Source organism: Stenella coeruleoalba (genome assembly GCF_951394435.1).
Source record: "Stenella coeruleoalba genome assembly, chromosome: 6".
In the NCBI taxonomy this organism is placed as follows: domain Eukaryota; kingdom Metazoa; phylum Chordata; class Mammalia; order Artiodactyla; family Delphinidae; genus Stenella; species Stenella coeruleoalba.
The window spans coordinates 36208456-36226825 of NC_137151.1; the positions used below are offsets into that span (position 1 = coordinate 36208456).

Genomic DNA, 18370 nt, shown 5'->3' on the forward strand with positions numbered 1-18370 from the left:
AGAGATGCTTAGAAATGCACAACCTGCCAAGACTGAATCAGGAAGAAATAGAAAATATGAACAGAGAAATCACAAGCACTGAAATTGAAACTGTGATTAAAAATCTTCCAACAAACAAAAGCCCAGGACCAGATGGCTTCACAGGCGAATTCTATCAAACATTTAGAGAAGAGCTAACACCTATCCTTCTCAAACTCTTCCAAAATATAGCAGAGGGAGGAACACTCCCAAACTCATTCTATGAGCCACCATCACCTTGATACCAAAACCAGACAAGGATGTCAGAAGGAAAGAAAACTACAGGCCAATATCACTGATGAACATAGATGCAAAAATCCTCAACAAAATACTAGCAAACCGAATCCAACAGCAGATTAAAAGGATCATACACCATGATCAAGTGGGGTTTATACCAGGAATGCAAGGATTCTTCAATATACGCAAAACAATCAATGAGATAAACCATATTACCAAATTGAAGCAGAAAAACCATATTTCATCTCAATAGATGCAGAGAAAGCTTTCGACAAAATTCAACACCCATTTATGATAAAAACCCTGAAGAAAGTAGGCGTAGAGGGAACTTTCCTCAACATAATAAAGGGCATATATGAGAAACCCACAGCCAACATCGTCCTCAATGGTGAAAAACTGAAAGCATTTCCACTAAGATCAGGAACAAGACAAGGTTTGTTGTATTGTATTGAACACTCTTATTCAACATAGTTTTGGAAGTTTTAGCCACAGCAATCAGAGAAGAAAAGGAAATAAAAGGAATCCAAATCGGAAAAGAAGAAGTAAAGCTGTCACTGTTTGCAGATGACATGATACTATACATAGAGAATCCTAAAGATGCTACTAGAAAACTACTAGAGCTAATCAATGAATTTGGTAAAGTAGCAGGATACAAAACTAATGCACAGAAATCTCTGGCATTCCTGTACACTAATGATGAAAAATCTGAACGTGAAATCAAGAAAACACTCATATTTACCATTGCAAGAAAAAGAATAAAATATCTAGGAATAAACCTACCTAAGGAGACAAAAGACCTGTATGCAGAAAATTATAAGACACTGATGAAAGAAATTAAAGATGATACAAATAGATGGAGATATATACCATGTTCTTGGATTGGAAGAATCAACATTGTGAAAATGACTCTACTACCCAAAGCAATCTACAGATTCAATGCAATCCCTATCAAACTACTACTGGTATTTTTCACAGAACTAAATTTCACAATTTGTATGGAAACACAAAAGACCCCAAATAGCCAAAGCAATCTTGAGAAAGAAAAACGGAGCTGGAGGAATCAGGCTCCCGGACTTCTGTCTATACTACAAAGCTACAGTAATCAAGATAGTATGGTAGTGGCACAAAAACAGAAAGATAGATCAGTGGAACAGGATAGAGAGCCCAGAGATAAACCCATGCACATATGGTTACGTTATCTTTGATAAAGGAGGCAGGAATGTACAGTGGAGAAAGGACAGCCTCTTCAATAAGTGGTGCTGGGAAAACTGGACAGGTACATGTAAAAGTATGAGATTAGATCACTCCCTAATACCATACACAAAATAAGCTCAAAATGGATTAAAGACCTAAATGTAAGGCCAGAAACTATCAAACTCTTAGAGGAAAACATAGGCAGAACACTCTGTTACATAAATCACAGCAAGATCCTTTTTGACCCACCTCCCAGAGAAATGGAAATAAAAACAAAACTAAACAAATGGGACCTAATGAAACTTCAAACTTTTTGCACAGCGAAGGAAACCATAAACAAGACCAAAAGACAACCCTCAGAATGGGAGAAAATATTTGCAAATGAAGCAACTGACAAAGGATTAATCTCCAAAATTTATAAGCAACTCATGCAGCTCAATAACCAAAAAACAACCCAATCCAAAAATAGGCAGAAGACCTAAATAGACATTTCTCCAAAGTAGATATACAGACTGCCAACAAACACATGAAAGAATGCTCAACTTCATTAATCATTAGAGAAATGCAAATCAAAACTACAATGAGATATCATGTCACACCAGTCAGAATGCCCATCTTCAAAAAATCTAGAAACAATAAATGCTGGAGAGGGTGTGGAGAAAAGGGAACCCTCTTACACTGTTGGTGGGAACCTAAATTGATACAGCCACTGTGGAGAACAGTATGGAGGTTCCTTAGAAAACTACAAATAGAACTACCATATGACCCAGCAATCCCACTACTGGGCATATACCCTGAGAAAACCAAAATTCATAAAGAGTCATGTACCAAAATGTTCATTGCAGCTCTATTTACAATAGCCCGGAGATGGAAACAACCTAAGTGCCCATCTTCGGATGAATGGATAAAGAAGATTTTGCACATATATACAATGGAATATTACTCAGCCATAAAAAGAGCCGAAATTGAGCTATTTGTAATGAGGTGGATAGACCTAGAGTCTGTCATACAGAGTGAAGTAAGTCAAAGAGAAAGTCAAATACTGTATGCTAACACATATATATGGAATTTAAGAAAAAAAAAGTCATGAAGAACCTAGGACTAAGACAGGAATAAAGATACAGACCTACTGGAGAATGGACTTGAGGATATGGGGAGGGGGAAGGGTGAGCTGTGACAAAGTGAGAGAGAGGCATGGACATATATACAGTAACAAACCTAAGGTAGATACTTGTGGGAAGCAGCCGCATAGCACAGGTAGATCAGCTCGGTGATTTGTGACCGCTTTGAGTGGTGGGATAGGGAGGGTGGGAGGGATGGAGACGCAAGAGGGAAGACAGTTGGGAACATATGTATATGTATAACTGATTCACTTTGTTATAAAGCAGAAACTAACACACCATGGTAAAGCAATTATACTCCAATAAAAACAAAACAAAACAAAACAAAACAAAAAAAGAAAACAGCTGAATAAATGATTTTCTTCAGCTTCTCCAGGGAATCAAGAGGGCTTAGCTGGAGCGTTGGTTGTAAGTAAAGTCAAAGTTGAGTGGAGCCATATTTATAGGATGAGAACAGCCCATCAATATCCCTTGACAGGTATCAGTACTCCAGGTGTTCCGGGGCCATCAGGGAGCCAGGCCATTGAGCTGGGACTGAGGCAGGGCTGAGGGGCTTTAGGCAGGAGAGGAAGGGCAGGACCCCGAGCACCTCACACCAGCTGCACTCAGGACGGATCCCCTCCTAAATATATTTTACCCAATGGGCATTTCAAGGCTTCATTTGCTCAAGAGATATGGCTTCTAAATTGCAATTATTGTGGGAAAGATTTGGAGTCGATATAAGTGCCAGAAACTGCTCTGGTCAGGGCACCCGAGCAGCTTACCTTGAGAAAGCTCTTTGACCCCAGGCTTTCATGATTTCATCTAGCAAAGCACAACAATATCAGTAATATGCATATGGTTTGGGGAAGCTAGTAGGTATTTCAAAAATGACAGCTGTTACTATTATTGCTATATTTATTCTAGGGACACACCATTCTTATTGGTGCCTGAAGCTTTCTTTGTGTGCTGAACCCCTGAGCCTTGCTGGATGTACGTGAGCAGTAGCTTTGTCCGTGTTCTCAAGCATTCAGAGGCAGGAAGGATCCCATTTTACATAATCAATTGTGAAGGGCCCCTGGGAACAGCTGTCTGCTCCTAGGTGCTAATCTAGGAGACTAAATTCCCTCAGCATTTACGGGCAGTTCCTTGCTTGTGCAATGTGTGTTTTTATGTAATTTCCATTTGTTTGTTCTCTTTTTCCTCCCTCCCCTCCCCTACACCTTGGATTACAACCACTGACGGAGCCCTTTTTCTTCCCTTACATTTGTAGAGTGTTATAATGGAAGCCAGTGTGATATACTGGAAAGATCACTGGATTGGGCCTCTGGAAGGCAGCTGTCATTCCATTTCTGCTCCAAATGACTGTGTGACCTTGAGCAAGTCCTTGAATTTGTCGGGACTTCATTTTCCTCCTCCAAAACCTGTGGGATATAAGATTTCCTTCCCATTCCCACAATCTATCTGGTTAGCAGGCTGTAGATCTGAGTAATCTGAAAAGACCCACTTTGTGTCAAGATGCAATGAAGTATATGAGGTTTGAGATGCCCTTTTAGGATTCAGAATTTTTAGAAACCAGAAATATTGATAAATAGTGTTTTTTTGGATAAATAGTTTTTAAAAGGTGGTTTTCTGTCTCTGTGGTGTTTGCATTAGCTGATTAGCCATTCAGAGATATTTCTAATCTGCTCTGCTGTCAGGCTGCTTTTAATGGATGTTCTAACCACTGGCAACTAATAATTTATAATCATAAATGATAAGTGACAGAGGTATCTGTCCACAGTGATGAAATAGACTTAGAACATGCTGTTAGGTGTCAAACAAAACACAATCATGCAAAAAGAGCTTGGGATGTTAGCAGCAGTATGTATGCTTACTGGAAGTATAAATATTCAGTCCAGATACTCTGTGGTGGTCTTGAACTCGGAATCATGAACTGTCTTCAAAAGTGTATCTATATACTTATGAAAATAATGTTTGGTAGCTCTTAACTGTTGCTGTTAAATTTTTCTGAAGATAATTGTTAGAACTCTTTAGCACATTTATTTTTCAGGCCACAAATATGTATCTTGAAAATAGTTTTAGTATTAATAAGGGATTTTTTTTGATTACTGTAAAAAGGGCAGTGGAATTTTTTAAATGATATTCTTTTTGATGATATAGTAAACGGGGTAGTTTCCTTGATTTCTCTTTCTGATCTTTCATTGTTAGTGTATAGGAATGCAAGAGATTTCTGTTTATTAATTTTGTATTCTGCAACTTTACCAAATTCATTGATTAGCTCTAGTAGTTTTCTGGTGGCATCTTTAGGATTCTCTATGTATAGTATGTCATCTGCAAACAGTGACAGTTTTACTTCTTCTTTTCCAGTTTGTATTCCTTTTATTTCTTTTCCTTCTCTGATTGCCATGGCTAGGACTTTCACAATTATGTTGAATAATAGTGGTGAGAGTGGACATCCTTGTCTTGTTCCTGATCTTAGAGGAAATGCTTTCAGTTTTTCACCATTGAGAATGATGTTTGCTGTTGGTTTGTCGCATATGGCCTTTATTATGTTGAGGTAGGTTCCCTCTATGCCCACTTTCTGGAGAGTTTTCATCATAAATGGGTGTTGAATTTTGTCAAAAGCTTTTTCTGCATCTACTGAGATGATCATATGGTTTTTATTCTTCAATTTGTTAATATGGTATATCACATTGGTTGATTTGTGGATGTTGAAAAATCCTTGCATCCCTGGGATAAATCCCACTTGATCATGGTGTATGATCCTTTTAAGGTGTTGTTGGGTTCGGTTTGCTAGTTTTTTTGTTGGGGATTTTTGTGTCGATGTTCATCAGTGACATTGGCCTGTAATTTTCTTTTTTTGTGATATCTTTGTCTGGTTTTGGTATCAGGGTGATGGTGGCCTCATAGAATGAGCTTGGGAGTGTTCCTTCCTCTGCAATTTTTTGGAAGAGTTTCAGATGGGTAGGTGTTATTTGATAGAATTCGCCTGTGAAGCCATCTGGTCCTGGACTTTTGTTTGTTGGAAGATTTTTAATCACAGTTTTAATTTCAGTGCTTGTGATTGGTATGTTCATATTTTCCATTTCTTCCTGGTTCAGCCTTGGAAGGTTGTACCTTTCTAAGAATTTGTCCATTTCTTCTAGGCTGTCCATTTTATTGGCATATAGTTGCCTGTAGTAGTCTCTTATGATCCTTTGTATTTCTGTGGTGTACATTGTAATGTCTTTTTCAATTCTAATTTTATTGATTTGAGTCCTCTGCCTCTTTTTCTTGATGAGTCTGGCTACAGGATTATCAATTTTATCTTCTCTAAGAGAACCAGCTTTTAGTTTCATTGATCTTTGCTATTTTTTTCTTTGTCTCTGTTTCATTTATTTCTGCTCTTATCTTTATGATTTCTTTCCTTCTACTAGCTTTGGGTTTTGTTTGTTCTTTGTTCTCTAGTTGCTTTAGGTATAAGGTTAGGTTGCTTGAGATTTTTCTTGTTTCTTGAGGTAAGATTGTATTGCTTAAACTTCCCTCTTAGAACTGCTTTTACTGCATCCCACAGTTTCAGATCATCATGTTTTCATTGTCATTTGTCTCTAGGTATTTTTTGATTTCCTCTTTGATTTCTTCAGTGATCCATTGTTTATTTAGTAACATATTGTTAAACCTCCACGTGCTTGTTGTTTTTACAACAGAGGAATTAAAGAAGATGTGGTACATATATACCATGGAATATTACTCAGCCATAAAAAAGAATGAAATAATGCCATTTGCAGCAACATGGATGGACCTAGAGATTGTTATACTAAATGAAGTATCTCAGACAGAGAAAGACAAATATCATATGATATTGCTTATATGTGGAATCTAGAAAAAGGGTACAAATGAATTTATCTGCAAAATAGATACAGACTTAAAACTTACCAGGGGGTAAGGGGGGAAGAGGGATAAATTGGAAGATTGAGATTGATATATACACATTATTACAGATAAAATACATAACTAGTAAGGACCTACCGTATAGCACAGGTAACTCTACTCAATACTCTGTAATAGCCTATATGGGAAAAGAATCTAAAAAAGAGTGGATATATGTATTTGTATAACTGATTCACTTTGCTGAATGCCTGAAACTAACACAACATTATAAATCAACCATACTCCAATAAAATATTTTAAAAAATAAAATAAAAAAGAAATAAATGAAATGCATTAGGGTTTAAATTCCTTCCCATTCAATATTTTTTTCAGTTTCTCCATTTTTTTATGTTGTGTGTCTGTTTCTGTCAGAGGCATAACTCACAAATGGATATATCTAATAAGCAGGTTTGCTCTGAGAGGTTAGAAAGTGCTGGGTGGCTTTATACATCCCCTGCTAGTGGACGTTATTAATTATCATGATAGGTTTTGAAATGTAGACTCAGGAACTCTCATCTCTTCTGACTTTCACCCGTGTACCTGCCGCCAGTAGTCCCTCTCAACTTCTGGTTTGCTGCTTTCTATCTAATGAGCTCTGGGAAACCAAACTAAGTTTGTTAATAATGTGAACAAACTCAGTGTAGCTAGGCCTGAGGGAGTGGCCAGATGTCCTCTTCATGAGCATGTTGCCATTATAGTTAGTGCACAGTTCTCATGACACGTCTCATTCATTTTTATATTCCCAGCGTCTAACACACTACTTATCAACTAGCAGGTAAAGAAGAATGGTTGTTTCACTGAATGAATGCTCGCTGGCTGCTTTTGTTTTCATCCCTTGGGTTCTTTGATGTATTTTAGAAAGTGTGATCTCCTAGATAATTGTCCACTATGTAATGGAGATATTACTTTAATTCCTCCATGATCAGTGTGAAAGCTTTTTGAGATGTGAAAATTATGACAGAAATTTCAAGCCATTTCTTGGAGGTGAGTCATCTTACAAGTAGATCAGCGCTGTTTTATGTCACATTTTATAATGCTGAGGCTTCGGAGTGCTTTAGCATAGTAATTATCCACCAGTAATTTGTTTAGGGCTCTAATGCTTGGGTTTGTCATTCATGTCATTCCTCAGTACTCCTGCCCAAGTTAAATATAAAGCAATGTCAGGGTAATAAAAGCTGTGGTTGAAAAAAAATTAAAAATAAAGCAAGCATCTCTTCCTATTGAATGAATGGTATTAAATCAGGGTTGCTGCCTCAAACAGTGGCGAGTACTGTGTGAAAGCTCCTGGGAATATGTTTATTCCCCGTTCTCTGGAATACTCTTTTTTTCTTTGTGGCAGGCTTCTTACTGATTACTACACCTAAAATTCAGGCATCCAGCGGGCTGCCTTACCTGTGATGATTTAGTTTGGGTGATACATTCATCTAAACTACTCCACTTAAGGATAACTTAATTAAGAGAATACAATTTGCCAGCACTTTTCTGCTTCTAGAGGAATATTACATTAGAGCATTCACAGATTTGCACTTTCTGCAAAAACACAGGCAAAAAAAGAGGAATCACACGGTTTTAAAGGTGAATGTAACCTGAGAATTCACTGATGCTACCCTTTCGTGTCCAAAATATTTACTAAACCAAAATGTTAACGTGTTAATTAAAACTGGTGTGACTTAAAATACTTCACAGTTTATTCCAGAGTAGCTGTGCTTATCTCTTAGAAAGGATAGTGAGTTGCAGGTGGATGGTGTTTTTACATAATCTTTGTGCACATAAACAAGTATAAAATTACTATTCCTATTATACCATTGAAATGTTTTCAAGTGTTAATTTAAAGCCCCATTACGTATATAATTAAACTTTTAATCCTTTAATTGTTCTAAATTTTGTTTCTCTTTTTTTTGTTTTAAATTTTTATTTTATATTGGAGTATAGTTAATTTACAATGTTGTGTTAGTTTCAGGTGTACAGCAAAGGGATTCAGTTATACATATATATATATATATTCTTTTTCAGATTCTTTTCCCATATAGGTTATTACAGAGTATTGAGTAGAGTTCCCTGTGCTATACAGTAGTCCTTGTTGTTTATGTATTTTACATATAGTTGCATATGTTAATCCCAACCTCCTAATTTGTTCCTCCCCCTACCCCCCTTACCCCTTTGGTAACCATAAGTTTATTTTCTAAGTCGGTGAGTCTGTTTGTTTTGTAAGTAAGTTCATTTGTGTCATCTTTTAGATTCCACATATAATTGATATCATATGATATTTGTCTTTCTCTGTCTGACTTACTTCACTTAGTATGATAATCTCTAGGTCCATCTGTGTTGCTGCAAATGGCATTATTTCATTCTTTCTTATGGGTGAGTAGTATTCCATTGCATATATGTACCACATCTTCTTTATCCATTCATCTTTTGATGGACATTTAGGCTGTTTCCATGTCTTGGCAATTGTAAACAGTGCTGCAATGAACATTGGGGTGCATGTATCTTTTCGAACTATGGATTTCTCCATATATATGCCCAGCAATGGGATTGCTGGATCATATATCGTAGCTCTGTTTTTAGTTTTTTAAGGAAACTTCAAACTCAACGTGGATTAAAGACCTAAATGTAAGACTGGATACTATAAAACTCTTAGAGGAAAACATAAGCAGAACACTTTTTAACATAAATCACAGCAGTATCTTTTAGGGTCCATCTCCTAGAGTAATGAAAATTTTGTTTTATTTGTATTACTTGAGGCTTATTTCCAATTAGGAAGTATAAAATGAGTGCTGTTTACACATAGATTTCTTATTTGTTTCTTTAGGTTATTTATCTCAGATTTATATTCCGAATATAACCATATGTTTTATATATATGTCAAACTTAAAAGTGATATTCTTTTTCTCCATGCAACTGCTCAAAATTTTAATTGGCTCTTCTATTTCTGAACTTGGACAAGGGATTTAAGATTTTTCAAACTGCAGGTCACATTTCATTACTTCAATATGCATATTTTTTGAAATGGCAAAATCTCTCAGGGCTGTGTGATTTTCACTGTTTGTGTGTGTGTGTGTGTGCGTGTGTGTGTGCGTGTGTGTGTGTGTGTGTGTGTTTAAAGTTCATTTCCAAACACAACTGAATAAATCCTGGAACACATTTTCTCTCCATGCCTGAGAAATGCAAATTGTTCTAGGTCAGTTGCTGAGAGGTCTTGTCTGTATCTTGGATGTCTTGTTTGCAATTTGTTTTTCATTCATTCCAAGCATACCCAATTCACTTTACATTTGCCTGTTATTCACATGTTTTTCAGTGGTCTGCAGAGTTCGATTTAACATGTGGGAAAACTATTCTCCCTTGACTGTGCCTTCCTAAATGCACTGACTAATGTTTATAAACACACTTGTGTCTTATATGCAAGAGCTGCTGCCCTAAATTTCTAGGGTCAGGAGGGGGAAATCATGGCGCACACACCACCTTGATGACTTGTTCTACTCATATCCAAAGGAATATTAACAAACAAATAGGAGAGATCATAGCTAAGCGAACAAACGGATCTGCCTTGTGATCGTAGGATCACACATACCAATGCACACCCTAGAAAAGATACTTTTCAAATGCAGGCCAAGAGCCCATGCTTGGGGTCCCACAGATCTGGAGTCCCATTCTAGCCTAGCATGCACTAGCTGTGTAACCTTGGGTGTGCATTGTAACTTCTGAGTTTCATTTTCCACAACTGATAAAATGAGCAAACTAGCCCCACCTCATGGGATTGTTATAAGGAAGGAAGGAAGGAAGGAAGGAAGGGAGGCACCTGTGAAATCACCATTGGTGTACTATAAACCAGCTGTCTCTCTGTTTTAAAAGAAAAAAAGCCTTGATGTGACTTGATTTGTAATGTGGTGTAAATACTCCCACCATGGCTGATTTTAAATCATGAATGATTTAACAACAACCTGGTAACGTTCCTGAATATTTAACAGTCCCCTGGTAGCAGCCAAGCCCAGCACACCACTGCTAGCCTTTAACAAATGGTAGTAATTATTTCTTAATAGTTATATTTTGTCTTCCATTGATCTAGAAAAAAATTTGGCTGTTTGGTGAAATTCTGTATAGATGGAAATGTGAAAGCTGAGGGAAGAATAGTAATTTATACAGTTTAAAATATTAATGATTTCAAATAAAAAAGAGCTACCTTAACAATTTTGAAAGTAGGCAAAAACTTAGAAGAAGAAAACAGAATATTAATAATAAGAAAATGTGCTAATCAGATGTTTTAAAAGTAAGAATAAGGATCACTTTGTAAGATATTCTAGATTGATTAATGTTAGCTTTTCAAGATTAGTTAGAAGGGGCTCCACGTTCTTGGTCTTATATTCTTTAATTTACGTGAACAAATCCTAAGTAGAGAGTTGCGTGTATTTGGTACCTAAACAGAGAGAAACTGACAGCCTATATTTTAAAACCCAGTGCTTTACAAAAAAACTTTGTTTTCATTTTAACCAATAACTGTTTTATATCATTCAAGACTGATTTTATTTTATTTTTTTAATTGAAGTATAGTTGATTTACAGTGTGTTAGTTTCAGGTATACAACAAGGTGGTTCAGTTTTATATATATAATATATATATATACATAAACTGAATATATATTCTTTATATACATATTCTTTTTAGATTCTTTTCCCTTATAGATTATTATAAAATATTGACCACAGTGCCCCGTGCTGTACAGTCAGTCCTTATTGGTCCTTATTGGTTATCTATTTTATATATAGTAGTGTGTATATATTATTCCCAAATTCCTAGATAAGTCAAGACTGATTTTAGATTTTTAAAGTTTGCTGCAACCATGTATTTTTTGAAATAGTCCTTTACTGAGTAACCTGGTTTTGTTTTTGGTAATAATGAACATTTTCATGTGTGGTCTGAGATTCGGATAAGGAATGGCATACTGGACCTGAAACTGCTCCAGAACATCTAGACATGTGGAGCCTGCAAATAGCTGTCATGTAACAATGAACTTCTCATTTTGCAGAGTACTAAACTGTGGGTGATTGAAGAGGAAATCATCAGAATTAAGGATGGTTGATTGAATCATCCTGTGCTGAAAGCCGCATTTTCCATGTGCACTTACTGTACCCTGAGCAGGCAGTGCTGGGATAACTCACCTAGGGAAGAGTGTGGGCAAACCCAGAGGCATTTTGGTGACTATAGGCTGACTTAATCCAGTAAAACTCCTCTGTCCATTTCATCGCAAGAGGACACTCTAGCGTGGGGTCACTGAAAGGAGACAGAAATCATTGGCACTGTACCTAACATGGTATTGCCTAGAACAGCAGATCTGCACACCCAGAACAGGGCTGGGAGGAAGAACCAGGAGGACTGTGTACATTAGAACCCCAAAACTGTTGTCCTGCTAAAGTGAGAGATCCTCATTGCAGCATGTGGCCCCAGGTGCAAATACCTGCTTCTCTGGGGAGGCACGTCTCTTCCTAAAGGCACGTGCCTGTGAACACATTTATTGCTCCTAGAAATGTACTGGATGTGCATGAAAATACAGTCCAGGAAGTAATTAAGTGGCATTTGGGGTTTGATCAGATTTGGGGAAGGAAAGAAAGACTGCACCTTCTTTCTCTCGCCCTGTGTAAATTAAAATGTTTCTCGGGGTGTGAAATGCCTTTATGATGACCACAAACCTAGTAAAGAGTTAAACGTAACATGGTTAAGCTGATACACTTTTTTCAGGCTCATATTACATTTTTAAGTAAAGCAAAAGGGAGGAAGCTTTTTTTTTTTTCCATTGACACAAAATGTGATTACTTGCTGTCCTCCTGGAAAGATAGATGATCAGCCTCCTGGATGAGGCCAGCTGGTATGTCTATAGATTAGATACAAAAAAAAAAAAAAAAAATCAGTGGGTAGCTCTTTCATCTGTCCATCTTTTGAACCCTCTCTCACAAAACTAATTCATTAATGAAAAGATTTGGCATATTACAAGCTAACATTGGAAGCTTTACCCAACAAGTATATTTCAAGGATTGTCGGGGCAGAATTTCCAGAGACAATGCAGTACTGCTGCTTCTTTTATTAACTTACCTTCTCCCCACACCCCGCCCCTCTGTATCAGATTTTTCTTTTTCACGCAATTCACTCTGCAAGCAAAAACCAGAGCTGAGGAGAGCTATTTAGAAAATGAAAATATATTTAGGATGCTTTGCAAGCTATTTTTAAAAATGTATTTCTCTTCTGAGCTACTTAAGGTGTGAGCTGAAGGACTGGAAACATGAAAAATCCTAGTTGATTAAAATCCTGGATTTAGGGCTTTTCTTTTAGATGAAACTCTGCCTAACGAGAAAGTATTAATATTGAGTTAGGTATATAGGCTTTGGAACATAATAATTATAACGAGACCAATCATTTAATAAATGTGTATTGTCTACTTCCCATCACATTATGTCACTGACCCTCAGAACATCTTTATAAGTCAGTGCTTTTATTATCTTCTCCCTTATGTAGGAAACTAAGGCTTAGAAAGTTGAAGTAATTCATCCAAGTTGATACTGCTGTAAGAGACGGATTGGGGATTTCAAGAAGGGCCAACTGATGTAGAATCCACATTTTTAGCCACCCAATTATATTTTTCATCATAATTCATAATTTCACACTGGTTGTGTCAGGAGGTGTGCAGATTGACCCGTTTTTGTGTGGATGGTGGTGTGGAATCTTGGAGTAACTGACACCCTTGTCTTTCTGCCTACAGGCCCCTGGGGAAGGTGTACAGGAGACTGTGGGCCAGGAGGATTCCAGAGTCGTGCTCTTTGGTGTTTCCATTTTGAAGGGTGGACGAGTCACCTGTCTAACTGTGATGAGAACAATAGGCCTCCGAAGGAAAGAAGCTGCTTCCGAGTCTGTGACTGGCACAGAAACCTCTTCCAGTGGGAGGTTTCTGATTGGCACCACTGTGTGCTTGTTCCTCCCGCCCTGGGGCAAGCCAGACCTCGGGCTACAGAGTGCGTGACAGCCCAGCATGGGCTGCAGCACCGGACGGTGCGTTGTGTTCAGAAGCTGAACAGAACCGTGGCTGTGAATGAGATATGTGAACACTTTGCCCCTCAGCCCCCCACGGAACAAGCTTGTCTCATCCCTTGCCCGCGGGATTGTGTGGTCTCTGAGTTCTCACAGTGGTCCAGGTGTACCAAGGGATGTGGGAAGCAGTTACAGCATAGAACTCGCTCAGCCATTGCCCCCCCTCTCTATGGAGGGTTGCAGTGTCCCAACCTGACTGAGTCAAGAGCCTGTGATGCTCCCATTTCCTGTCCTCTTGGGGCAGAGGAATATATGTTTAGCCTTAAAGTTGGACCATGGAGTAAATGTCGACTGCCTCTTCTCAAAGAACTTAACCTAAGTGGAAGAACCGTTCTGGATTTTAGCTCTGATTCGAAGGAGCTGGTCACCTTTAGACACCAAAGTTACAAGGCACATCACCATTCCAAGTCCTGCGACATAGAGATAGGTTACCAAACCCGCCAGGTTTGGTGTACAAGAAGTGACGGAAAAAATGCTACATTAAGGTAGGAGGCCTTCAGTGTTTATATCTTTGATTCACTTAAATTTTTTACAGTGTAATTTTGTAAGATTTCTTTATGATTTTCTACAACAAGAAAATTGTAATCAGATTTGCGATTTGAGTTTTTAAAAGTTTCATTTGAGTTTTCAATTTCAAGTATAAGTATTTTAGAGTCTAGGCCAGCAGTGCTCTGAACTCTGATGTAATTAGTGTAGTAGTGCAACCATATAGGATAAGTCACCTATTTTCACATATCTATTCTATCGATATGTCACTTAAAGAAATAGATCTTGTGCCATAACTATCCATCAACAAATGAATAGATAAAGAAGGTGTGGTGTGCATATATATAATGGAATATAGCTCAGCCATAAAAAAGAATGAAATTCTGCCATTTGTAGCAACGTGGATGGATTCAGAGGGCATTATGCTAAATGAGATAAGTCAGACAAAAATAAATACCATATGGTATCACTTATATGTGGAATGTAAAAAATACAACAAACTAGTGAATAAAACAAAAAAGAAGCAGACACCTACATATGGAAGGCAAACTAGTGGTTACCAGTGGGGGAGAAGGAAGGGGTAGGGGCAATATAGGGGTAGGGGAAAAACGGGGTTATTATGGGATTATATGAAACCATATGTGTAAAATTTTTGAAAATTGTAAAGCACTATAGAATTTAAAGAATCTTTCCTTCCATAAAAAAATTGGTCTTTTGTTACTACAGTAATAAAAGACTAAACCATTTATTATAATGATAAAAATTCAAGTTCACTCTCAAATTTGGGATATAAATTATGTAAATATTTATTGTTCTTCATGTTTACGTTTTTAAAAATTGTTTTTGGTTTGCTTACTTTGTTTCGATGATTAAGCAGGTTCTTTTACATCTGAATTGTAGATATTTTATAGTAGTGATAATACCGATAAGTTAATCCAAGAATGTTTTCTTTGGCATTGATTTGATTAAAAATATTAACTTGCACAGCAATAATTAGAATTATAAACCTATAGAGGGAATGGACTAAAACTTTTAAAAACAATAGTTTAGGGCTTCTCTGGTGGCGCACTGGTTGAGAGTCTGCCTGCCGATGCAGGGGACACGGGTTCGTGCCCCGGTCCGGGAGGATCCCACATGCCGCGGAGCAGCTGGGCCCATGAGCCATGGCCGCTGAGCCTGCACGTCCGGAGCCTGTGCTCCGCAGCAGGAGAGGCCACAACAGTGAGAGGCCCATGTACCGCAAAAAAATCCCCCCAAAAAACAATAGTTTAGGCTTCAAAATTATTTGTAATTGTTTTACTTTACATGGTCTTATCTTGATGTAAATCATAGAAATATGTTAAAAGTAGTATCTGTTTACTTTTCTCCTGAAAGGTCTTAAATGAAATCACTGATATATTACCAAATTTCTTCCAAATTAAGATGCCTTTCAGTAGTACTGGAATTACCAAACAATGAAATACTCATTGCTAGAATTGATCATTAGCATCAGTTACTGTTTTCTTAGGATCCACAGCTGGCTCAAAGACTACCTCTGCTATTTCAGAGCAAAGTAATGTGATGATTGTTTTTTTTCTTTTTCCCATTCGACTCACAAATGAGCATATTTTATCTTTGATGCTTCTTTCTGATTTATGTGATGTAACTTGGCAAGTCCATTGAAGAGTGATTTTCTGCCTTTCATTGACTGCCTCTGTGAAGCCAAAAAGATTAAGCAGATGATTTGGTTGGGTGATTATTGTTTGAATACATATGTGTGATTCTGTACAAACATTGTTTCTTAATATCCTATATTGGATATTACACAGAATGTTTTCAGTCTATAGTTGTTTTTTTTTTACCATGTTCTATTTTTTATCAACAAATTAATAGACTTTACTTTTTAGAGTGATTTTAGGTTTACAGAAAAATTGAACAGCAGATCTAGAGCTCCCATGTATCTCCTCATCACTCCCTCTCCACACATACACAGTTTCATACACATATCTTGCATTAGTACAAGTTGTGTAATACATTTGATACAATGGATGAGCCAATACTGATACATTACTGTAGCCCATAGTTTACATTAGAGTTCATGTTTTGTGTTGTACCTTCAGTGGGTTTGGACAAATGTATAATGGCATGTATCCTGTACTATATCATACACAATAGTTTCACTGCCCTAAGAATCTCTTGTACTGCCTCTACTGATCCCAACTTTCCTTTCCCCAGACTCCTGGAAACCAATGATCATTTTACTGTCACTTCCAAGTTTTGGCAGTTATAAATAAAGATGCTGTAAACATTCAGGTGCAGATTTTATGTGAATGTAATTTTCAACTGATTTGCCTAAATACCAGTGGGCACTGTTCCTGGATATTATGATAAATTTGTGTTCAGTTTTGTAGGAAATTCCAAAGTCTCTTCAAAGTCGCTTTATCATGGGAATTCCTTTTGCTTCACCCCCTGGCCAACATTTGGTGTTATCAGTGTTTTGGATTTTAGCTATTTTAATAGGTGTGTAGTAGTACCTTGTTTTAATTTGCAGTTCCTTAATAACATATGTTGTTTAGCATCTTTTCATATGCTTATTTTCCATCTTTCTCTTCCTTGGTGGGGTGTCTGTTCAGATCTTTTGTCTATTTTTTTTTATTATTGAATTTAGAGTTCTTTATATATTTTGGATACCAGTCCTTAATCAGATATGTATTTCAAAAATATTTTCTTCTAGTCTTTAACCTGTCTTTTCATTCTCTTAACAGTGTCTTTCACAGAGAAGTAGTTTTTTAACTACTAGAGCTAATCAATGAATTTGGTAAGGTAGCAGGATACAAAATTAATGCACAGAAATCTCTTGCATTCCCATACACTAATGATGAAAAATCTGAAAGTGAAATTAAGAAAACACTCCCATTTACCATTGCAACAAAAAGAATAAAATATCTACGAATAAACCTACCGAAGGAGACAAAAGACCTATATGCAGAAAATTATAAGACACTGATGAAAGAAATTAAAGATGATACAAATAGATGGAGAGATATACCATGTTCTTGGATTGGAAGAATCAACATTGTGAAAATGACTCTACTACCCAAAGCAATCTACACATTCAATGCAATCCCTATCAAACTACCACTGGCATTTTCCACAGAACTAGAACAAAAAAAATTCACAGTTTGTATGGAAACACAAAAGACCCCGAATAGCCAAAGCAATCTTGAGAACGAAAAACGGAGCTGGGGGAATCAGGCTCCCTGACTTCAGACTGTACTACAAAGCTACAGTCATCAAGACAGTATGGTACTGGCACAAAAACAGAAATATAGATCAATGGAACAGGATACAAAGCCCAGAGATAAACGCACGCACCTGTGGTCACCTTATCTTTGATAAAGGAGGCAACAATATACAGTGGGGAAAAGACAGCCTTTTCAATAAGTGGTGCTGGGAAAACTGGACAGCTACATGTAAAAGAATGAAATTAGAACACTCCCGAACACCATACACAAAAATAAACTCAAAATGGATTAAACACCTAAATGTAAGGTCAGACACCATCAAACTCTTAGAGGAAAACATAGGCAGAAAACTCTATGACATCAATCACAGCAAGATCCTTTTTGACCCACCTCCTGGAGAAATGGAAATAAAAACAAAAGTAAACAAATGGGACCTAATGAAACTTAAAAGCTTTTGCACAGCAAAGGAAACCATAAACAAGACCAAAAGACAACCCTCAGAATGGGAGAAAATATTTTCAAATGAAGCAACTGACAAAGGATTAATTTCCAAAATTTATAAGCAGCTCATGCAGCTCAATAACAGAAAAACAAACAACCCAATCCAGAAATGGGCAGAAGACCTAAATAGACATTTCTCCAAAGAAGATATACAGTTTGCCAACAAACACATGAAAGAATGCTCAACATCATTAATCATTAGAGAAATGCAAATCAAAACTACAATGAGATATCATCTCTCACCAGTCAGAATGGCCATCATCAAAAAATCTAGAAACAATAAATGCTGGAGAGGGTGTGGAGAAAAGGGAACCCTCTTGCACTGTTGGTGGGAATGTGAATTGGTACAGCCACTATGGAGAACAGTATGGAGGTTCCTTAAAAAACTAAAAATAGAACTACCATACGACCCAGCAATCCCACTACTGGGCATATACCCTGAGAAAACCATAATTCAAAAAGAGTCATGTACCAAAATGTTCATTGCAGCTCTATTTACAATAACCAGGACATGGAAGCAACCTAAGTGTCCATCAACAGATGAATGGATGAAGAAGATGTGGCACATATATACAATGGAATATTACTCAGCCAGAAAAAGAAACGAAACTGAGTTATTTGTAG

General features: G+C 37.1%; 1 protein-coding gene across 1 annotated transcript in view; it reads left to right on the forward strand.

Annotated features, from left to right (window-relative positions):
* THSD7B (thrombospondin type 1 domain containing 7B) overlaps nt 1-18370 on the forward strand; it is a 1185627-nt gene that overhangs the window by 582869 nt on the left and 584388 nt on the right. Inside the window, exon 7 of the mRNA XM_079925246.1 lies at nt 13210-14020. Coding sequence (XP_079781372.1) covers nt 13210-14020 — 811 coding nt within the window. The remainder of the gene's footprint in view (nt 1-13209; nt 14021-18370) is intronic.